The sequence below is a fragment of the Ruditapes philippinarum genome, unplaced genomic scaffold, assembly GCF_026571515.1.
Source record: "Ruditapes philippinarum isolate M1 unplaced genomic scaffold, ASM2657151v2 ctg2424_1_1_1_1, whole genome shotgun sequence".
NCBI classification, from domain to species: domain Eukaryota; kingdom Metazoa; phylum Mollusca; class Bivalvia; order Venerida; family Veneridae; genus Ruditapes; species Ruditapes philippinarum.
The window spans coordinates 262,209-287,493 of NW_026861130.1; the positions used below are offsets into that span (position 1 = coordinate 262,209).

The window sequence follows — 25,285 nt, forward strand, 5'->3', positions numbered from 1 at the left end:
TATAATGCTTTATGTCCGTTAACATTTTGCGAATCCATCAAGTTTTTTTGATAGTTTGATCATTTTTACTAATTTTTTCAACTCATTCTTGTTATTATAGCAGTGTACCATTAATTTCATGTTTAAACACAAGTTAGTTATTATACTTCATATGTTTAAACACAAGTTAGTAATTATACTTCATATGTTTAAACACAGGTTAGTAATTATACTTCATATGTTTAAACACAAGTTAGTTATTATACTTCATATGTTTAAACACAAGTTAGTAATTATACTTCATATGTTTAAACACAGGTTAGTAATTATACTTCATATGTTAAAACACAAGTTAGTAATTATACTTCATATGTTTAAACACAAGTTAGTAATTATACTTCATATGTTTAAACACAAGTTAGTAATTATACTTCATATGTTTTAACACAAGTAATTAACTATACTTCCACACTTTCTGCATAACCACAAGAGCTTGTTTTGAAGTTATGTGCAGTTATCAGAAAAGTCTCCTAGAATTTGTTTGTATTATTTGCAGATATGTTTAAACTAAGTTATGCCTACATTCCTCATATTCTAGCCATATGTATAACCAGGCATTGCTTACAGTTCTTAAAGTAATACTTGAACCTATTACAATGTTATTTCTATGTATATTGGATCTGAATAAACAGATTTATTAACCTATAGAAAAACTTCAGTTTTTTATTAGACTTTGCAACATGAAATAATTTACATGAATTTTCTCAAATGTTTTAACAAGCTAGAAATGTGTGGTCACGCCACAGATGTTTGTTTCATTTTTACGCCTTTTCCCAACAGTATTTCAGTCGTATAGGCGGGTAGTTTCCTAACCATCGTTCCTGGAGAGTTACACCAGTACTAGACTACCTTCCTCTTTGCTTAACTACCAAAGCATCTCCCGGGGATCGAACCCATGCCAGAGAGGTAACTGGATTAGATTAAAAGTTAAGAGCAGAAACTGTTGTGTTTTTTTTTAATTTTCTAAGTTCAAGACAGATAACTCTGTCAAAAATCATCAGACCAAAACCAAATTCGAACTTGACTTGACCTACTTTCTTGTCCTTTGATGTACAGCAATGAAATTTTGACCATGTGCACAGTTTTAGTTGTAAAATTGAACTTTGATATCAGGTGAACTAGATTTTGATGATGTGACCTTCTTTCTTGTCCTTTGATGTACAGCTATGAAATTTGAACCATGTGTACAGATTAAGATGTTAAGTGAACTTTGATTTCAGCTGACCTAGATTTTGACAAAGTGTCTTACTATGTTGTCCTTTGATGTAGTCATGAAATTTAGGCTGTGTGAAATATGACCTTCACCACCAAATTCACTAGACTCAAGTGCATTGATATATTCCTACTCTGATCTTTTATTGAGTTTAAACAACAGATTTAACCACTAATCTGATAATAAGAATTAGATAGGTCAGGGATCTATGCATTATGACAATCTTCAAAATTGTATAGAAACAAAGAAAATCTGTTCCGACACTACTATTTAGTGTTGTATTAATGCGGTGGCATAGCATTTTTCTCAAATGCAATCTTGTTTTTTTTTAATATTTTCAAATTGAGAAAAAGGAAATTATTTCCCTTGAGAAAAGATGTATATTAAGTATTTATTGTTAATTGACATAATAGTGCACATGTATTATATATTGCAGGAGATTATTAGCAAAAGAAGGCATTTCTACAGATTCTATTGAACAGACACTTACTTCTAACACATCAACAAACACTTTAAATACAGTGATAAATCAGCCTAGTACAAGTGCTTTACTAACTGACTCTACTAGTGATAGTGTTCGACAAAGACGAGAACTGGCTTATATGGCTGCCACACGGCGACAACAACAGGGCATGTCGGATACTTGAACCTGAGCAAGTCTTACAAGATGGACATTATCCTGATAAATAAGAAGGAAAATTGCTAGTTTGAGATCTGGTGATAAATGATGGCATTATAATGTACAGTGTAAATTGTTTCTTATAATATGGTGCCTTTTAAACCAAAAGAATGGGTGTTATATGGTAATAAGGCAAAGTATATTTTTGTTTCTTGTTTATGTTTTATTTTTGATACATTTCCATATCATGTTTTAACTGTTGTATTAATTCAAGGTTAGAGAATTTTACTGCTCAATTTTTTTTTTACTTTAAAGCTATGATTTAAATTCAGCCATATATGAAATTGAAAATTCTTTTTCAAAATTTTATGTCCTAATAGTTATTTTCATGTAATTATCTTAACAAAGGAATCATCATGATTTCATTTACTTTAGGGAGCCCAAATATCTTACCATAATGATGTATTGATTTGTATTTTATGTTCATAAACGAAAGATAATGTTTGACTATTTTGTGCATTCCTCATGGAATGAACAATACAAAGGCTTGAATTAATCAAAATTTTATTTTCAATATAAGAGGTGTTTTAATTTAATTTATTGTTCTGTATACTATTTATGACAGAATACTTTTTATACCCCATTAATAATCTAAAGATCTTTGGGAAATATATTGTTGTTGGCCAGTATGTCTACAGACATTAACAAATCACCTTATTTCTTTGGCATAATACACCTCGGAACAAGATTTATATTTACCTCTTGACATATGACCTTGAATTTGAAGATTTTCAAAACTTTAGAAACTTTTACCACAAATTTGTAATGATTGTGTTGACGGCATTTGAGTTTTACAGTCGCATCTGGTTTCTTTCATTTTACAAAATGTTCCGAGAAAATAACATGTTTGTTCCATTGTTTATTTGTTTGTGTTTTTCTAGAATCATTTTAATACTATGCCAAATGTCATAAATATCGCATGAAGATGTATGTATTACATGTATCAAGGTGTGACGCCTCAAATTTTAAATGCAAATGGCTTTTTGAATGATACTTACTGAGTTTTCTAAAAAGGTTTTGTGTTATGTTCCTGAAATGTACTGTATAGTATCTATTTTGATCTATACCAGTTACAAAGCGATATAGTGTTGAGTTGGTCTGTGCAATAGAATAATGTATAAATGATTATGTTCCAATGCAAAGTTGAATCAATGCAATTTAAATGTATGCTATTGTACATAGTTGTATAAAGTTAAATCACAAGACGTACAATTGTGTAAATATAAATTGTAGATGCAGTCTTGTGAATTTAACCTTAATACATTATATTATAAAGAAGACATTTATTTTGTATATCCTGTTGTGTGTGTATTCATAATATTAAAAAAAGACTTGTTTTTATGAAGTGTGATATATATCTTGATTTGCCTGTGTTTTTGTTTAATTCAGAATTGTTTTTGTTTAATTCAGAATTCAGGCTTAGTGTGTAAACTTGAGGTGCAACTACTAAAGCCTTTCTCTGTACAACAGAAAATAGTAAAAATTTAAAAACATGATAAATTATTTCATCTCGAAAAAGTAATAAGATTTTGCTTTGAAGAAAAACAGCTTGCTTTAATGGACTATGTCATTTTTCAGCAATTTGTGTCTTTAAATATTATTTTAAATTTCAGGTTGCAGAACAAAATCTATTTTATTACAAAAAGTAACAAAAAAATAAAAAGTAATGATTGAATTGTTATAATTTCTGTGATTTTTCCAGACGCTTATGTTATAATGCTTTATGTCCGTTAACATTTTGCGAATCCATCAAGTTTTTTTTATTGTTTATCATTTTTACTGATTTCAAAACTCATTCTTGTTATTATAGCAGTGTACCATTAATTTCATGTTTAAACACAAGTTAGTAATTATACTTCATATGTTTAAACACAAGTTAGTAATTATACTTCATATGTTTAAACACAAGTTAGTAATTATACTTCATATGTTTAAACACAAGTTAGTAATTATACTTCATATGTTTAAACACAAGTTAGTAATTATACTTCATATGTTTAAACACAAGTTAGTAATTATACTTCATATGTTTAAACACAAGTTGATAATTATACTTCATATGTTTAAACACAAGTTAGTAATTATACTTCATATGTTTAAACACAAGTTAGTAATTATACTTCATATGTTTTAACACAAGTAATTAACTATACTTCCGCACTTTCTGCATAACCACAAGAGCTTGTTTTGAAGTTATGTGCAGTTATCAGAAAAGTCTCCTAGAATTTGTTTGTATTATTTGCAGATATGTTTAAACTAAGTTATGCCTACATTCCTCATATTCTAGCCATATGTATAACCAGGCATTGCTTACAGTTCTTCAAGTAATACTTGAACCTATTACAATGTTATTTCTATGTATATTGGATCTGAATAAACAGATTTATTAACCTATAGAAAAACTTCAGTTTTTTATTAGACTTTGCAACATGAAATAATTTACATGAATTTTCTCAAATGTTTTAACAAGCTAGAAATGTGTGGTCACGCCACAGATGTTTGTTTCATTTTTACGCCTTTTCCCAACAGTATTTCAGTCGTATAGGCGGGTAGTTTCCTAACCATCGTTCCTGGAGAGTTACACCAGTACTAGACTACCTTACTCTTTGCTTAACTACCAAAGCATCTCCCGGGGATCGAACCCATGCCAGAGAGGTAACTGGATTAGATTAAAAGTTAAGAGCAGAAACTGTTGTGTTTTTTTTTAATTTTCTAAGTTCAAGACAGATAACTCTGTCAAAAATCATCAGACCAAAACCAAATTCGAACTTGACTTGTATTTTCTGGTAAAATACCTGCACATGCAATTTCAAACTTATACATACATTTCTACAAGAGTGCGGAAACTGAAAATTTCTAATATTTTCCAACGTTCAAGAGGGATAACTTTGTCCTTAATCATCAAACCATGACCAAATTCAAACTATGATGTATCTATATATCAAATTGAGTTGAATGTGTACAACTGTTTGGGAGATAATGAATGGAAACTAAAAGTTTCTTACTTTTTTCAAAGTTCAAGACAAATAACTCAGTCAAAAATCATTGATCCATTACCAAATTTAACTTGGATCTGCAAATTCCTATGATATATCAATGTCTTAAATTTGAGTTAAATGTGTGCAGCTGTGGGAGATAATGAACGAAAACCGAATTTTTTTTTTTCAAAGTTAAAGGGGCACAACTCTGTCAAAAATCATCGAACCACAACCAAATTCAAACTTGACCTGCGCATTTCTATGACAAATTTGTATATCAAATTGAGTTGAATGTGTACAACTGTTGATGAGATAATGAACAGAAACTAAGTTTCTTATTTTTTGAAAGTTCAAAAAATCATCAAACCATGACCAAATTCAAACTTGACCTGCACATTCCTTTGACATATCCATATGTTAAATTTGAGTTGAATGTGTACACTTTTTGGGGAGATAATGAACTGAAACTGAAAATTTCTTTTTTCTAAGTAAAAGGAGCATAACTCTGCCAAAAATCATTGAACCATGACCAAATTCAAACTTGACCTGCACATTCCTTTGACACATGAATGTTTATACTTTTTGGGGAGATAATGAATGGGAACAAAGTTTCTTCTTTTTTTCAAAGTTAAAGGGGCATAACTCTACCAAAAAATCATCAAACAGTTTTACTTAACCTGCAGTTTCTTATGATATATCCATATGTCAAACTTATATGTGCAACTGCTGCTAAGATAATGAACGGAAACTGTTGATGATGGAAAGGGGTAACACTTATGAGTTAATTTATCAACCTCTTCTAAATGACTGGATCAATTTCTGCAAAGTCCATTTCCTCTAGTGAACTTTCAAATTTGTTAAAATATTGTATGTTATTTAAAACTGGATTATACAGAAATCGTCCTGGGATGACAAACTACAAAGACTGTTCAAATAATTTCTAATTGGGTGGATCCAATTCGTTTTATTTATATAGACAAACCTTTCTTTGAATATTCTCCCGACAAGGAGCTTCAGTCACAGCTTAAAACTGGTTGTTGTCAGGAAGGCATATGACCTGATAGCTTAATTCCTTCAATATTTTACTTAAATATATTCCTTAAACTTGGGCAAAGGTAGGCAGCAGTTTGAGCAAACACATATTAAGTTCTGTATAAACTAAAACTGTTTTGCCTTATTTTGACTGGAAAAAATATCAAATAGCTCCCTAGATCAATTTCTAATGTCTTTTATTTTCTTCAAATTTATTTTCTAAGTTATTGTAATATTGTCAACATGACCAATAAGAATCAATAAATTAAACTTTGTAAATCAGAAGTGTGATCCAAAATCCAACTTTGTTACTATGGCTAAATACATTCTTCCACAATTTTTTTCAAATAATGTCAAACTGAGTACTAGTAACCAGAACACTTGTCTTCCACCAATTTAACTTACAAGTTCCTATCATGGTTCCTGTCATGCCTTTATTTCATTGTAATTTCTCAAAACTAGACAAAAAGTTTCTTATTCAAACTTATTAGTTTCTTATTGTTGTAAATACAAACAAACTCATGTTTACATATAACACATTAATTTATTCTAAAAGTTTACAGTCACATTCATTCACCACATAAAACACAACAGCTGTACTTGAACACACACACTCTGTACATGATGGTGGTCCTAAAATAAATAAATAGCATGCATACTACAAACGTAATAAAATCAATATAATTAGGTACATAGGAAAGTTATTCAAATTTGTATGACAATGTAGTAACATATTAAATTGGCTTATAAACTTGGCAATTCAGTTGCAATACCAGATGAAGGTAGCAATATCATTTCTCATTTTACAGAGTTACTTGAGAAAGTGACCTCAATGCCTTTCAGATGTTATACTCGACCAAGTTTAAGCTCAGCTGAGACATTAAGAAAATTTCCCTCAGTTGACCTAGAAACCATAGCCTTTGACCCAATCTTCAAATTTGACCTATAAATTCATCAAGGAAGCAATAATATTAGTTGGATGTACAATTTTGGATGTACAATCTGGCTTCCAACTGGTCAATGGTTTCAATGGGAGAAGATCTGGTTGGTGTAAATGTGAAAAGAACCGATTGTTAACTCTTGGGACTTGATCCCCAAAGTGTACATCATAAGTTTCCTTGCTTCAATTATTTTCCTGCCATGAAATTATACAATTTTTATAAACTCAGTTTAACTGTTATGATATTAAGGAAATAGTGAAATACATGTAAAACAATCATAATCACTACAAAAAAATTTCCTTGAACTATTATAGAAATATGAATATTTAACCTTTAACTATTACAGAAATATGAATATTAAATATATCTTTTTACAACTTAACTTTATATCTACGGAAACCAAGCACAGATTATCAAACAAGTTTACAGAAATTAAGTAAATAAGATAATAAATAAAATAAGAAACATACCTTTCAACCAATGAAGTTCATAACAACTAAGTGTAGAACCAAATTTGCAAAGACAAAATCAGCAAATGCTCTTTCTGGACTGATGCCGGAAAATTCTGATTTATTCTGTGGATTGACTTGTAATCTTAAACATACTGAAAAAGAGAGTAAAACATTCGAGCATCTGTGAGATGAATTTAATGATGAACATAAGAAATTATCAGAGTGTACTTCTTTGTTTTTGTAACCATATTGATAAAGTGTTCTTGGATTAATAGAACCAGTACTGACTGGATATTGCACCCATAAATGGACATTTTGTATAATTCTCCAATAGCAATGGAGAACGAATTTTATTTCATGGTGTACTGCTGTAATTAGTGAAATATATATATACACATATACTCTATATGTCACTGTTTAGAACTGTTCACTAAATTGGAAAGAAGATGTGTAAGCAGTCAGATAGCTCAGTAGAGCTGCAGAACAGTGTTCACATATCACATATTAATACTGTATACATAACATAGTGTAAGATAAGAAGATAAATATGTGATTTATGAAAATAAACAAACTCCTTGATGAAGAGGGGTTTAAACTTTAACCCCTCGAAACATTGGAGCTTAAAAACTTTGTGGAGAAGATAAATATCATATTTTGTGGTTTGTTTATTTTTTCTCAATTATTCAGTGTCTTGTCAATAAATTATAATAATTATAAAGATTTTGTTCCCTGCTGACATCAACAAAATGTACATTTTTTTAAACAGTTAAGTGCCAAAGGTTGAAATGAACTAGAAATGTGTCCATAAGACACGGGTGCCCCCACACTCCACTGTTTTGTCAATCATATGACTTTAGGTCAAATATTTTTTAGGCTACATGTGCCACAAGTTAAAAACTAAATATTGTTTACTAAGTCAAGGGCAAGACTTTTACAAATAATGAATAAATCCACAAGTTAACCCCAAGGTGCAGAAGTACATGACTGACCAACATTCTTGTAAACTTTCAGACCTACAGGTCAAATATTTTTTGAGTTATGCATGAACAAGTTGAAAATTGCAAATTTATACTAAGGCAAAGGCAATAACTCTAACAAAACTGAAAAAAATCCACATGCAAAACCCCAGGTGCAAAGCTTCACAGTGCAGGGCCAAAAAACCCTTCTTTGTAGAGCCCGAATATAGGCTGCTTCCCCAACCAAAATAGCCTCTTTTTTTCCCCCAGTTTGGTCCTCAAAATTCCCCAGTCTTTTGAAATTTCCCATAGAATTTAGCAAAAAATTAAATGATGGTGTTGAATTAAGGTCTTTTACTGCCTTATTAGTATTTCCCAGTGCTATTTGCTTTTCTATTTAAAAGTTTGTGTTAAATTTGAGACCCTATTTCCGAAAATATACCAAAATCATGCATATTTTCCCCAAGATAAAGGCTGAGGCCCCTTCCCCAGAAATGGTGTTTTGGCCCTGCAGTGATGTGATCATTATTCCTATAAAGTTGGTTGATTCTAACTCAAGCACTCGTGGAACAAATAACACTACATAATGGAACAGTTTTCACTAAGTCAAGGGCAATAAATCTGACAAAACAGAATAAATCCACAAGTGAAACCCCAGGTGCACAACTTCACATGCTGAGCAACATTCCTGTAAAGTTTCATGACACTAGAACAAATACTTAAGAGTTACGTGCGACACAAGTTGAAAATCGTAAATTTTTACAAAGTCAAGGGCAATAACTCTAAAAATACTAAACATTTGCATATGGAAATACCCAGGTGCACAACTTCACATGCTGATCAACATTCCTGTAAAGTTTCATGACTCTAGGTTAAATACTTTTTGAGCTTCATGTGACACAAGTTGAAAATTGCAAATATTTACTTAGCCAAGGGCAATAACTCTAACAAAACAGAATAAAGCCACAAGTGAAGCCCCAGGTGCACAACTACACATGCTGAGCAACATTCCTGTAAGTTTTCATGACACTAGGTAAAATGCTTTTTGAGTTACGTGCGACACAATTTGAAAATTGTAAATTTTTACTAAGTCAGGGGCAATAACTCTAAAAATACTAAATATATCCACACGAAAATACCCAGTTCTATAAAGTTTCAAGACTCTAGGTCAAACACTTTTTGAGCTAAAGAGAATGGACGAACAGACAGGACGGACAAGGGTAAATCTAAATGCCACCCCCCCCCCTAAAGTGGGGGCCCAAAACTCCTCAAAACTGAATTTTGATAGCATTTGGACAAAGAAAGGATTACTGTGTGCATCAAAATGCTATACATTACATCATTACGTAGTGTGACCTCAATTTTTGCATATGCAGTGCTGAATATGTCACCACAGAGTTGATACATGTAACATTGTATGAGTGCATTTGGAATATATTTATAATTTGCATACTCTCCCATCTCCATGACTAATGTAAACCTGGCTTTGTTGCTAAAAGAAAAGATTGCCACATGCAAATGATGTTGTGCTCATAGCAATCTGGTTGCAAGATGATGTGCTAGATCATTTTATTGTTGTTGTTGTGGGTTTTAAATCACATCAACACAGTATAGGTCTAATGTGACTTTCCAGCTTTACTGGTAGAGGAAGACCTCAGGTGCCCTCCTGTGCATTATGATTGATTACAGTCGAGACTGTCATATGTGACTTTCCAAGGGACCTTCAGAAAAAGGTCGCATATGACAGGGAGTCTCTTAATACAGTCTCAATATCATCTAACTGTCTATATACCAATGTGACTTAAAGAACCTTGATATTGTTACTGTGATCACCTATCTTGCAAAAAATATATATGGATATAATTATGCAAATAAAACCATTTTCAAACATCAAAGAATATGTAAAATGTTTATTGCAAATATTTGTGCACATTATATTTAATCAATAAATTACATGCACTGATTTCTTATCGGAAAATTTGACTTAGAATTTATAGAAAATAAAGTTCTAATTACCTCCCTTTAATGGCCTTTATTTACATGAAATGTTAAATTGGGTGATATCTTTCTAAATTATGCTTATTTGAACTTACAATATTGACAAATCTTAATTTGAGCATCATATTTATGAAATAAAACCGTGAAAAAATTGTGTTACAGGATCTTTACTGTAAACATATCCATATCCAAAGCTTTTTCTGGTTTGGTATCAATATTTTTTCCGTATTAATTATGCAGCCATAGAAAGGTAAATTAAAAAAATGCTGCCTAAAAAATCTTCCATGGGCACTCTATAATTAAAAAAAAATCTAACCCAGTTTACTCAGGTAGTACATTACACACACATGATTCCCATGAACCGACGCTACGTCACTTGGTACCTTCATGCTAACTGTGTAATTGAGATAGAGGTGTGTAGACTTTGTTTGCTACAGTGCTGGATTATAATTGGACTTAATTAATTTGGCCCTCTGGGTGTTATAATAGGTAATCTTTATCTGATTAACGGACAATTAAAAGGTGTGAAAGTCGTTTAAATCAGACAAAACATTGCATTGGGACCAGACAATTAGGGTCGCTTGTCACATATGACAGGGAGTCGTTTAATTCAGACCATTTATATAGGAAAATACGTTGGGAGTACTGAAACAAGGTCGGATAAGACAGGGAGTCGTTTAAATCAGGGGGTCGCTTAGGCAGTCTCGACTGTATTTTCAGAGGAGAACCACTGACATTCCACAAGATAGCTGCATAGCTTCCTCACATGAAATAATCCAGTCCCTGTAAGGATTCAAACCTACAGCAGTGAAGGACAAGTTGTTTCTAGTCAACATTGGCCTTAACCACTTTACTAGGGACGCCCCTTATAAACGGGTCATTTTGAAAAGCAGTTGCATAATTTTCAATGCTAATGACAATATACGTTATAACAAGAACCATGTTAACATGGCCATTCCCCGTCAAACTCAAAAATTATAAAGGGAAGAGTTATCATTCTTGTGCACAGCATTCCACCTCAATAAGATATATCCACCTATGAAGTTTAATGTTGACATCTCAAAGACTTTTTGAGATATGTTCCACTCATGTGAAAAGTTAAGTATGAAAAATAACAAAGGGCAATAACTCAAAAAATATGAAGGGTAGAGTTATCATTCTTGTGCACTGAACACCCCCTGAGTGAGATCTATCCACCTATGAAGTTTCATGTTCATATCATAAAGGCTTTTTGAGTTATGCTTTGGACAAAAATTCAGTTTGAAAAATAACAAAGGGCAATAACTGAAAAATTATGCAGGGTTGAGTTATCATTCTTGTGCACCCATTCCTCCTCAATGAGATCTATCCACCTATGAAGTTTCAAGTTGATACCTCAAATACTTTTTGAGATATGCTCCATAAAAAAATGTCAGACGGACGGAGACTATTTCTATATCCCCTGCCGCCTTTCATACTTTACAGTCAGTACTGCAGTTCTACCGAGCTTTCCAGTATAAACACACAATCTCCCCTTATAAGTGAACAGTTCAATACCGTGACATACTGCTCCATCATATTGAAATACGTCCTTGGTTTCTAATTGCCCATGGGTGCTGAGAACAATTTGAGATTTGACTTTGTGCTTTATACAACACCCGGACGAAGGACGTCAAAGGGTGAGGAGATGTGCAGTCTGACGGGGACTTGAACCTAGGACCCTCGGAATACTGTTATAACTTATGTGGCTCTACCGACTTGGCTATCCTGCTGCTTACACACTATCTCGCCTAAACTAGTAACTGGTGAACAGTTCAATACCGTCACACATGTATCGATATATTTACAAGAATAAACTTACTAAGTGTAAAGTTTTCATTTTTGGTCAGTGTCATTTAAAAATAGATTACAACCACACACATGAAAAAATAACCGATACATTGTGAATCCATTTCGTATATATACTATACCTGCAATGACAAAAGATCCTACACATGAGATGAACCCTGACAGGAAGGAATTGAAGGGGAAAGTTCCAACCAATGCACAGTAGCAGAACTGAAATACTCCCGTCAGGAAAATGTAAAACAAGTATGCGTCAACTATTTTAAGTCTTTTTGGAGTACTGTTTATATACTCGTCATAAAATTTGAAAATGACGCCCGTAAGCTTTTCTGGCATTGTTAAATGTAGTTGTATCTTGCAGTCGAATAGCAAAGTTGAACGTGGCAGATTCCCGGAAGTGGACACCGATGGCTGGTTCTCAGCAGTTTATGTTTTTATCAGAGTTTAGGAACCAGTTAAATTGATAGTTTTTTGCTATTAATGCAGCATATCGGAATAAAATTAAATATAAATATATATTTTACTTGAAAACCATCATTTCTAATAACTAGTTTGACTTTTTCCCCTAACAAACAAAAAACATCAAGCAACCACGCATAACGTTGTTTTAGAACATGTGACTTTGTCTGGTGTACAAGGATAGTCACGTGACATTGAATACCGCCATCTTGTATACAAAATGTGAATATATGTTTAAGAAACTATATCTTGTTGCTATGGTAAGATAATAATTCGCAACTTTTCACCTATGATTCAATAGAAATAAGTTTTACTACGATATGGAATGTACATGCAGTCATTTAGCTCTAATTTAATAGCGCAAAACATTCCAGAATCTTGAGCGCAGTGTATGTCCCTTTCGTATAAAAATTATGTGAACAGTTTGGCGGCAACGAATCAATTCAGTTGGCAAGAAAGTTGAATAAACTTTTGTATATACAGGTTTCTTGTGGATTGAAAGAGATATTCAATTGACGATTTAACTGCACGGGATACGCAAGCTTAAAATATGTAATTGGGTTTTTTGTTCAAACATGGAAAGGCAATGTCACGTGACTGATTAGCATATATCGGAACCACGTGTGTACATTGGCGTAGCCGCGTGGAGATGGTTTATGATATTGATGTCACCCTTTCAGCATTTTTTCCCACACCAGAGTTCGATGTCAAATTTGATTTAAACGATTTTGATTGTTAAGCTGTTATTTCAAAGGTAACAAACAAGTTACCAAAGTTAAGTTATTAAGTATCAGAGCCCCACCAGGCACTCTTGGACCTTCTACTACCCAAATATCATATTACCCACATAAACGACCCCCCCCCCAATAAAAAAAACAATGTTAACATTCAAAATAGTGTAAATGTCATTACGAAATAAAACAAACAAATATATATATAACTATAATATAAGCAAGTATATATGATATACCTGAGATGCTTACTTTTAGAGTTATTCCCCTTCATTTTATGTACTTGAAAAACTGTACATGATGGATGTTTTTTCAAATTTAATGCGCTGACATCATATTATCAAGCACATTGGAAGGGATTGCAGTGTGCAAGAACAGTAATTCGGCCTTGCCTACTATTACAGTTATTCCCCTTTATCAGATTTACTTGAAAAACTTTGTCTGAAGTATTATTCCTAAAGTACATTGTACTTAAGAGATTTTCTACAAATTTAATTCAGTACACAGACATAGCACATTGACTGGAAGTACAATGTGGTAGAACAATAACTCTACTTTGCCTCCTTTAGAGTTATTCCCCTTTGTCAGATTTACTTTAAAAGTTATGTCCAGAGCATAACTCCAAAAGTACTTTAGTAATTGTCTTCAAGCATATGATACACTGACATTGATAAAACAAAGAAAAAATAAATATTTGGTAGTAAGATTATGATTTAAACTAAAGTATTTAGTTTATTTTTTACTTGCAAACTGGTATCTAAAAACTTAACTGATGATTATGAAACTTCACACACTTGCATGAGAGCATAATATAAAGTCGCTGTCCAAGGCCCATAACTCTGATATGATTTTGACAGAGTTATAACCTTTTTTGAACATAAAAGTTTTTTTTACATTTTTCAGGCTCTTGCTAAGAATTGTCAAACAGACTGTCATAATGACAGCTCTTCTGTGTTGATATTTTTTCTTGAGCAATCTCCCTATCAATTTCATAATTCATTGGATGTATAACTTTAAAAATCTACTCCACTGAACTGACAAACTTCTACCACAGATTTTCCTGGAGCAAACACAGCCATTGTCTATAATTATTATGTCGCCCAAAATTTTTGGGAGACATATTGTTCTTGCCTTCGCTGTCTGTCTGTCCATGCGCATTGAGCTTGTCCACCCTTCACAGGTCAAACTACTAGTGGGATTTCATCCAAACTTTACAGGAGTGATCAGTACCATCCCTAGTTGTGCACATCACCGGCACGTTCTGCTTCGCTGCACAAAATGGCCACCAGAGCTAAAAATAGAAAAATCTTGTCCGCCCTTCACAGGTCAAACTACTGGTGGAATTTCAACCAAATGTTACAGGAGTGATCAGTACCATCCCTAGTTGTGCACATTACCGGCATGTTCTGCTTCGCTGCACAAAATGGCCACCAGAGCTAAAAATAGAAAATCTTATCCGCCCTTCACAGGTCAAATTACTGGTGGGATTTCAACCAAACTTTACAGGAGTGATCAGTACCATCCCTGGTTGTGCACATCACAGGCACGTTATGCTTCGCAGACAAAATGGCCACCAGAGCTTAAAATAGATAAATCTTGTCCAGCCTTCACGGGTCAAACTACTGGTGGAATTTCACCAAACTTTACAGGAGTGATCAGTACTATCCCTAGTTGTGCATGTTACCTGAATGTTCTGCTTTGCTGCACAAAATGACCGTCATCTTGTCTGGCTTTCACAGGTCAAGCTAGTGGTGGGATTTCAATAAAACTTCACATGAGTGACCATACATAGTTTTGGGAGACATATGTTTTTGTGACAAAAACCCTTCTAGTTAACCATTGTCTTTTAAAGCCTTTATAGTCAGGTGAGCCATATAAGGGCTGTCATGGCTCTGCAGGATTAGTTATGCTCCTTTTAATTTGAAAAATATCCTGAAATTTACATTTACTGTAAAAATTTGCAAGTGGCCAAGTTTTGTAAATCTTAAATTTATGCATTTCAACATGGTTATGCCTCTTTATAAACTTCAAATTGCTTTTGTTTGTTCTGGTATAAATTGACACAATCAAGGGCTATTGTTGCCTGTTCAAACTTGATTTGGCAATCAAAATTTATCAATATTATTGATATTATTACAAAAATCTTATTCCCTTTTAAATAATATTCATTTTTCCTAGAATTGTAGTTCCACTTACATATGTATACTAAAACCCAGAAGTATTAAGTTTAAAAGTGTTTATCAGATTATTGCTAATTGTATGTTATGTATATATTTTAGATACAGAAAGACGAGGGGAGAAATGTGATTATCATGGTTACAACAGGATGACTGGAAAATGGCAGACAACCAACCAGATCTGGTCATAGATGAGTCTAGACAAAGTGTTGAGAGCTCACATGATGAATCTCAACAAAATCTCATTCCAACTAAAGGAGAGGTCATCTCAGATGATCAAGAGCTGTTTCTCAAAGTTTTGGAAAACTTAAAAAATGCTGTTACAAAGCCAGAGAGCCATGTTGCTTTACAGAGGAGACCAGCAACATATCCGGGAGAAACAAGCACCAATTCCAATTCCTTAAATTTAGTTGCACAAATTTCTGAAAATGAATCTCAAAATTATATTATAAGATCTGATGTTACTGAGCCGGGAACCACTACGGTTACTGTATCTGACATTACAAAATCTCGTATTCTACAGAAACTAGCTTGTGAGAAAACTGTTAATTCTGTCGAGAAGCAATCTGATGAACACACTAGTTTACCTGTAATAACACCTTTACATGTAAATGTTTCAAAGAAAGAAAGTGCCAGTAGTTCAAACTTTGGAAGAGTTACAAGTGAAAATGATGGACTAGTGCAGAAGTCACTGTATTCCGAAAGAGCTGTTTCTTTTGTAAAGACAAGTTTGTTAAAACCAAGCGAAAAGTTGGAGAGAGGAAGCCAAAAACAGAATAGCCCATCTGTGCAACTTTATCCATGTAATTACTGTGACTATTACAGTGATAACAAAAGTTATCTCAAACAGCATGTAGATTTCGTGCATATTTCTGATCGTCCATTCAAATGTCCATATTGTGAATATGCCGGAAAGAGAAGTCATGCTCTCCGTGAACACTTGATTGTACATACAGATGAGCGGCCATTTCAATGTACAGTTTGTAAAGCAACATTCAGAAAGAAAGGTCATTTAACCAATCATGTGAAACTTCATAATTCTAAAAGGCTTGTGAAATGTCCATTGTGCAAAGCTCTTGTTTATGATACGGGTGAAAACGGACTAGACGCTCACCTGAAGAATGACCATGATACAGAAAGGTTATACGGATGTGATCTATGCGAGCATATTGCGGCAAATGAACCAGATATTATAAAACATTTACGACAGACTCATAAAACTAAAATTGTCTCACACAAATGTGACAAATGCCCATATGAAACAGCAAATAGTGTTGATTTTATTGCGCATGAAAATGCTCATAAGATGGCTGAAAATAAGGTACATATTGGAGAAAATGCACCTACCAGTGTGCTTGGAGTTGCTACATTTATGAAAGGTTCTGAACACATGGGAGCTGCAAATACTATTGTTAAAATGAATATTGGAGAATCAAATCCAACAACTGTGCCAAAGCAGCCAGCAGTCATTAAACCTGTATGGATAAAATGTTCAGAGTGTGGATTTACTGGTCAAGATTCTGAAGTAATTCGTACTCATATGCTTGAACATCTGAAAGAACAAGGCCTTGAGGTCATACCAGAGAGTCATATACCAGTCACATCATCCAGCAGTGTCAGAGAACAAATTGTTACATGTACCACAGAGCCAAAACAGACTGTAACTGAGTTACCCAACAGGTCTGAAAGTAATACTAACTCCCAACAAACACCAATTCTAGTGCCTGTGACGAATATGGATTTCTTGCAAAAACATGCAAGCAGTTTAGACATGACCTCGCCAATACTAGTACCAGTAACTGATACGGAAATGCTGAAGAGATTACAGCAATCTGCCATTCAGCATATTGGTGCAAAATCTAATGCCATAACAGTGGTTGCTCAAAATAATTCACAAATGCCAAAGTCAACAGCCACTGCTACAAGTGCAAGTGAAATATTGAAACAGAAAAACTTGCTTGCATTTCCTGGAGATAAAGAATTCAAGTCAGTCACTCGCCTAACCACACCCTCTAAGCCTTTTCTAATTGTCTCCAAGGCTAATAATGTTCCTGAAAGGGCAGCAGGAACCTTTTCATCTCAGAGTATTGAACAAATAGTACAAAACTCAAGTGTTAAGGTAATACCAATGTCAAATACTATCAGTATGACTTCTTCTGTTAGACCATCCATACCTATAATTACATCTAGCACTGTGCCATTAATTACATCATCTTCTCATTCGTCATCCTTGGTGCAGGGAATGAAAGATGATAGCTTACTTGTTCCAGGGCAGCAGCAACACGTACAGCCTATTACCTTGACCCAGATCCCTATACCAAGAACAGATGCTCCCACTTCACCTCCCAAATTACCCCCAGAATTAATAAACACAAAGACTCCTTTTGATGAAGCTCCTGGTGCTAAAAAGCCTGAAATAGTGAAAGTGCCAATCCAAGGTGCTAATGTATCAACAAATGAAGAGAAACTTCTTTCTCTGAAAGAGAGTTTAGCAAATGTACAACGTCTTATTGAACAACAGGAGAAAATAAGCAAACGCATTGGTGGCGGTTCCCTAGTGAAGGATGTTGTCAGTGGTAAGTCTGGTGGTAAAAATGTTATTTTCTATGTTGAACCTGTCTCCAATCAAAATTTGCCTGTGAAATCATCTGTCAGCTCTGAATTTACACATGACAGTACTGTAGGTAAATTTAAGTGTACACTCTGTGGATACTGCTGTGACCAACAAAGAACTATAAAAGCACATATTTGGAAGCACTCGGGCAACAAGAACATTGACTATCCCATGTTTCAAAATGGGCCTCTTAGTGTGTATGATGATGAGTTACCTACTAAAGTTGAAAGAAATGAGAATATTATTGAAATTATAACATCTTCAAGTGAAGTAAGCAGCAAACCACCTGTGACCCAAATTCCACAGTTGATTAAAAGTGTTGCAGATGTTGAGCCTGCTAAAGTACCACCATTCATTGTTTACGAAAACACTAAAATAAGTAACGTTGCTCCAGCTTTAGCCCACCTCATTGCTGCAAGAACCATGGCAGGTATGAAGAAAAAGGACAGTGATATTGATTCAACTTCAGTAGAAAATTCTGTGTCTGAAGATCTAACTGATGTTGATACACAAGAAAGGAACAACTGTGATCAGATTGGCCACAATGACAAAGAAAATAAGCCTGTATCGTCTGATTCTGTTGGTCATCTTAAAAGTATTATACCTACTTCTGTACCAGACACAGTGCCTAGAGTTTCACAAAATGTGGTTGTGGAATCAATAGTGGATGTCTCCACAAGTGCTGGATATACCGGTTATACTGGGTTACAGAGTCAGCAGAACAGTCCACGAGTGGGTGCTAGGTCACCTGATTCTGGTATCACAGAGATGACTGTCAAGACGGCAGATGATGCTACTAGTGGAATGTCCAGTGAGTTGATATCGCCTGTTTCAAATGCTGAAAATGTTAATTTTGAAATGGGCACATTGAGAAGTGGGAGAAAACGTGGTGTACCGCAACAATCGTTGAATATTGATACAGATGACAATACGGACAACCTTGAGGACTCATTTCAAGCCTCATCATCAAAGAGAGTGAAAGTTTTACACGCACATGAAGATTCTGCAGTAACATTACTCTCCCTTCTGAAGAAAGGTCCTAACTTTAACCCAGCATGTCCTCCCATGACAACTCCGGTTGCTCAGCAACCATTACCTGATTACTCTAATGTATCATCTCCAGGGCAGGATGATTCCAATAGTATTGGAGAATCAGAAATGAGTGGATCAAAACCAAAGTCAGGAATATCTACATCTCTGTTAGCAGTAATAGAACAACTTCGGGAACGCTCTAAATCTGATGCTGATGATGATAAACCAGTTCCCCCACAACCTCCTCCAAAGAAAATGTCAAAACGGCGCAGCAGGAAAAGTTCACAGGAAGACAATACACCTGCCTCAGGTATTGAAAATGTTGAAGAGTTTTTTATTGACGGTGAAGTTAGATTCAGGTGCAAACTTTGTCATTATACAAATGAAAGCACGGTTCTTTTACGTCAGCATATGAGATTACACAAACCGAAACAGGAGTTTGAATGTTCCCTGTGTGATCTGATTGCAGAATCAAGTGAAGCATTACAAGATCACATGATTCAACATTGTAAAGTTAGAACTTACCAGTGTAAGTTATGTAACTCTACGTTCAATTATAAAAGTCAGTTGCGTGCACATATGCGTATGCACAATGATCAGGACATTTTATTTTGCGATTATTGTGACTTTGAAACTCGAAATTTATCAGGTATGAAATTGCATATGAAAAGTCATTTAACAAAGCCACCATATAAATGTGACAGTTGTCAGGAAGATTTTGTTTCGAGCTACAATCTTAGAATTCATAAACGTGATGGTTGCAACTCTAGTGCTGATAAAAGTAATACGAGTTTTAAGTGTGATGAATGTGACTTTGTGTTTTTTGGTCGTCGGGAAATGAAAAACCATCAACGTCTACATATGGGTAGAAGTAAGTCAGTTTTTCCTATTCGCTGCCCATACTGTGAACATTCTGACTCGAGTATCGAAAACGTTCAAAAGCATGTTGCTGAAGTTCATGGAGAATCAAAACCATTACGGTGTGACATGTGTGGGTTTTTTGCAGTGTCAATTAGAAGCCTTAAGTCTCATATGAAACGTCATGTTAATGATCAAAGATTTGTTGCCCAGCCACTGGAACAGTATAAATGTAATCTATGTGGCTATGTTTGTCATCATTTACCGTCATTAAAATCACATATGTGGCGCCATGCTGCTGACCAGCATTACAGTTACGAGTTCACAAATGATGTCATTAATGCTGCCATTGACTTTGATGGTCAGACCGATGTTTCAGAAACAACTAAAGATCACGTTGACAAATTTAAAGTGCTTATATTTGATAAAATGAAAGCTAAGGGACTCGAAAATACTCACCCCACACTTGATGAAAGTGCCATGGCGTGCTGTTGGGTAACTTTCCGTTGTTGTCAGTGCGGGTTTGAAACTATTAATAAGGCAGAACTTAATATGCATATGAGCGATCACAGTGATGTGATTAAGATGACACTAGAGATTGGCGATCAGACGGTCATTATCGATAACCAGGGTAACGAAGTCGAGGTTTCGTGAATATTCATGACATAAATTTGTTAGACTTTACCAGTAGTTGAACAGTTATAGATTGTTGTATTTTATTTTTTATTCCTTTTTTTTTATTCTCATGTTAAAATTTAATTTACAACCTTAATAAAAGGTTTAGTTAGAATATAAAGACTACAGTGTATATGTATCAGATATTCACTTTTAGTTATACAATTGTTAATGGTGAATTATTAATCTAATGGTAAAGTAAGCATTCTATTAGATGTGTACAATCTGCAAGAAAATGATTCCTTCATTACATTACAATTATATACAAACAACAATTCTTCCTTTCTGTATTTATAATTGTTTTCAGTGATTTTGTTTATATCTTAAAAAAAATTTAAATTATTTTTTAAGTAAGTTACTTATTTTGGTTAAACAAAACAAAACTTAGGCAACTGTTTATTTCAAATAATGCAGAAATGCTTGTTAATGACAGGAACACTTAGGATACAAAATTACAACAATGTTAATGTTAAAATGATATTTTAAGACCTATTCTTAAAGCAGCATGGCTCCAGATTCATGCCAATTTTCATGAAAATTTTGAAAATGTTTTAAAAAGTAAAAAAAAATCAAGTGATGTTACAGTAAGAAAAGTAATTTACATATTTGCAAATGGCACTTTCAGTCCAACTAAATTGCAAAATAAATTTTAAAATATGCAAAAAAGCCGTATGTTTGTCATGCATTAGAAATGATAAATTCTGCAAAATCAGTCATTCATTCCATATAACATGTAGATTTTTACTTGAATGGAAAATATGTTTACTTTGATACTTTTCTTAAAATCTTAGTACGTGGTAGATGGGTTAAAAAAAAATAATTTTTTTTTGCTCATCTGGAGGCATGCAGCTTTAATGAACATTACATTATTATTCATGTCTTTACAAACAATTATGGTTGTGCTGCAATTCAATTATTTTTTTACCCTGCATGTCAGTGATTTTCCTGCTTATATATAACTCTGATAAAGGGCTTCTTCCCATCATGCAGTTTTCCCGAAAATCTGAACTTAAACCTCCTTTTTTTACTTCCCAAATTAGGAATATTTAAGCGATAATTTTTCCCAAAATCAAGAGGCTAAAGCCTTTTCTCAGTTATGTGAGAAAAATCACTCTATTGAAAAAGTACATAATTATATTTGATTACTATTTCTCATGCATTTATACAGCTTATTATTATATCTATATTAAATTTGACATTTCATTATATACGGTTAAATGAACATAACTATGTAATATGTAACAATTAAACAGCTGACTTTTATAAACATATATTTACCATTTTTACATATATACATGTACTTTAATGATCTGATAATGTCCCTCTGTCTGAATAGAAAAGGAAGTACTTAGTCAAGTGTATTTTCACTAGCTTTCAATGATTCTATCTATCGGGGAAAATAAGTGAAATGGAAAAGAAAAAAGATCTTTCATTGATTATATTGAAAGTAAAAAGTGATAAGAATATTTTCAGTCGGTAGTTTCTAACTTGTCTAGAAAGTAATTACTTAGAAAAAAGTAAAAGGTGTATTTTCAACTGATCTTGGTCTGCACTGGTGACATGGGTAGACTAAGTTGCCACTTGCAATTAGAAGGATAAAGAAATTTGTCATAGATAAGAAGCCATACCTGTGCATTATTAGTATTTTGAATTTAATTTGTTTTGTTTTTTTTTTTTTAAATCTAGCCGAGTAAGGTTAATTTTTGAGGTTATCACTTAATTTTCAGAGAAAAAATTGCCTTAATCTTTTGCTTCAAGATTTATTACAAGTTAAAAGTGTAATACCAATTGTTATTGTTAAAATATATTTTAAAACAATTTTCAAAAAAAGTTTTCCAGTTTTGTTTTCTTTTCTGTATTTTTTTAAAAATTTGTTTTATGATAATTAATTGTATTTATATTCATAGAAATCAATAATAAAAATTGGTGTTTTTACATCATTCTATTTTTTAGGACAAAACAGGGTACTAGTAGTTTAAAAAGTGTGACAAAATATCAGCAGACCCCTTAATGAATATTTTAACTTCATTGATGTTTTTTGTTAAAGTGTTATCATTTTCAGTATATGTATATTAAGTTTTGGCAATTCATGTGCTGGTATACATGTAGTTTTAAGTAAGCCATAAAGTTATCACAGTAATTTTTTTTACATCTTTAAGGCCATTGGACTTTCAATATTGATGCAAAGTTATAAAAAAAAAAATATTGACAATTTTCTTTTATTTATATAAAATAGGGTTATTTTGACTTGTCTGCATAAGAGTGAAATTTATTGGATCAAGATTGCTGTAAAATGTGATACCTTGAAAAAATCAACAATATCCTAATACAGACCAAAAGGTCGTACAAGAAAGTATTCTTTCTGCAATCATATACTCTGTGACCATTTTATAACACACCTTAATATAACCATTGAATAATTAAAATTAAACAGTTTCCAGTAATGGTCATATTTAAGAGAATCACACTTTTGTGTTATACCTATTATTGTTTCTATTTTTTTTTATTTTTTTTTTTTACAAAATGAATATATATAGCAAAATATACTAGAATTACAAGTGTACAATTCCTAATCTTTAATGTTAACAGCATGCGATTATTCAGAACTAGTTTTACAATGTCATGTATGTTTTCAGTGTTTGGATAGAGATCTGCTCATTTTACCTTATATTACTTAACAGTTTTGATGACTAAAAAAAGTGTTATTATGAACTTATTTAAACCTATGGAAACCAAATGTTAAAAGTGCCCTATTTGAGGGCCTTTTTAAAAGGGAAACCCTTTCTAAAACCCTTGGCTAAAACCAAATTCAATCCCGGGGTATAGGGTTTTAAATTAAAAAAAATTTTGGGGGTATTTTTTTTTTTCAAAATTCTTTCTTTATTAATCATATATTCGGGTTGGAGGAAATTTGTCAATTTATGTAACAATCATAATGTTATATTGTTAGATTACTACAGATTTGAGTTAGATGTAAAGATAATTAGCAATAGATTAAATTGTAAAGTAACATGCAAATTGAATGATGAAAAATGATAGTCTCATAAATAACAAATGGAAAAAACAATATTATCTAATCAAATTTTTTTTAACATTGTTAATTTGGATAATAAAATATAGTAAATTTACTTTGGTTATCAATTACACGTCTCTTGAATGAATGATGCCATATTGAGATGTGTGGATTTTTTTATTAAAACACAATCTGACTAAATTATAGATCTTTTTAGCTCATCTGTCACAAAGTGACAGGGTGTGCTTTTGTGATCGCTTTTCGTCCGGCGTCAGTCTGACCGGCGTCCGTCCGTCCGTAAACTTTTACTTTAAATGACATCTCTTCATAATCCACTAAGCCAATTTCATCCAAACTTCCTAGGAATGTTCCTTTGGTGGCCACCTTTAAAAATTGTTCAAAGAACTTAATTCCATGCAGAACTCTGGTTGCCATGGCAACCAAAAGAAAAAACTTTACAAATCCTGTTTTAAAAAACACAAAGAGCTAGAGCTTAGATATTTGGCATGAAACATCTTCTAGTGAGTGTCTACCAAGTTCGTTCAAATAAAAGCCCTGGGGTCAAAATTGGCCCCGCCCCAGGGGTCATTGATTTTCCCTATATGCATAAAGTAAAAACTTTAAAAATCTTCTTTTAAAGAACCCAAAGAGCTAGAGCTAAGATATTTAGCATGAAACATCTTCTCATGAGTGTATACCAAGTTTGTTCAAATAAAAGCCCTTGGGTCAAAATTGGCCCCGCCCCAGGGGGTCATTGATTTTCTTTATATGCATATAGTAAAAACTTAAAAAATCTTTTTTAAAGAACTCAAAAAGCTAGAGCTAAAATATTTAGCATGAAACATGTTCTAATGGGTGTCTACCAAGTTTGTTCAAATAAAAGCCCTGGGGGTCAATATTGGCCCTGCCCCGGGGGTCAGTGATTTTCCTTATATGTGTATAGCAAAAACTTAAAACATCTTCCTCGAAAAAACCCAAATAGCTACAGTTTAGATATTAAGCATGAAACATCTTCTAGTAAGTGTCTACAAAGTTTGTTCAAATAAAAGCCCTGGGGTCAAAACTGGCCCCGCCCCAGGGGTGTCATTGTTTTTAACTATATGTGTATAGTAAAAACTTAAAAAATCTTCTTTTAAAAAAACCAATGAGCTAGAGCTTAGATGTTAAGCATGAAACATCTTCTTATAGGTGTCTACCAAGTTTTTTCAAATAAAAGCCCTTGGGTTAAAATTATAGTCCCTCGTCTTTTTTGAATAAAGAAGGGGGATAATAGAAATGGCCCCATTTATATCCATCAGTCTGTCCAGCTGTCACACTTCATATCTGATCCATAACTCTTCCATTCTTGAATTTCTTCAAGTGATTTTTGAAATAATTTGGCAAAAATGTTCTTCATGATACAGACATATGCAACACCCAGACCCCTAACTCCAAGGTCAAGGTCAAACCTTAATATGGGGAAGATCTTGCTCTTAAAGTCCTGAAACCATACCAGATAATACTGTTATGTGCTCCATGTGATACTTTACTTGGGGTGGGGGACATTGGTACCTCAAATTCTTGTTTTGTAAAGCATCTAACTTGTTGATGTACAGATATATGACTCTTGTATGA

At 33.2% G+C, this 25,285-nt stretch overlaps 1 protein-coding gene across 1 annotated transcript; it reads left to right on the forward strand.

Moving 5' to 3' along the window:
- Positions 1-12,551: 12,551 nt before the first annotated feature.
- LOC132714642 (uncharacterized) lies at positions 12,552-23,363 on the forward strand. The gene is made up of 2 exons (XM_060697543.1): positions 12,552-12,831; positions 15,582-23,363. Exon 2 carries the CDS (start codon positions 15,640-15,642, stop codon positions 20,635-20,637), a length of 4,998 nt encoding a protein of 1,665 aa, XP_060553526.1. The 5' UTR covers positions 12,552-12,831; positions 15,582-15,639; the 3' UTR covers positions 20,638-23,363.
- Positions 23,364-25,285: the final 1,922 nt, after the last annotated feature.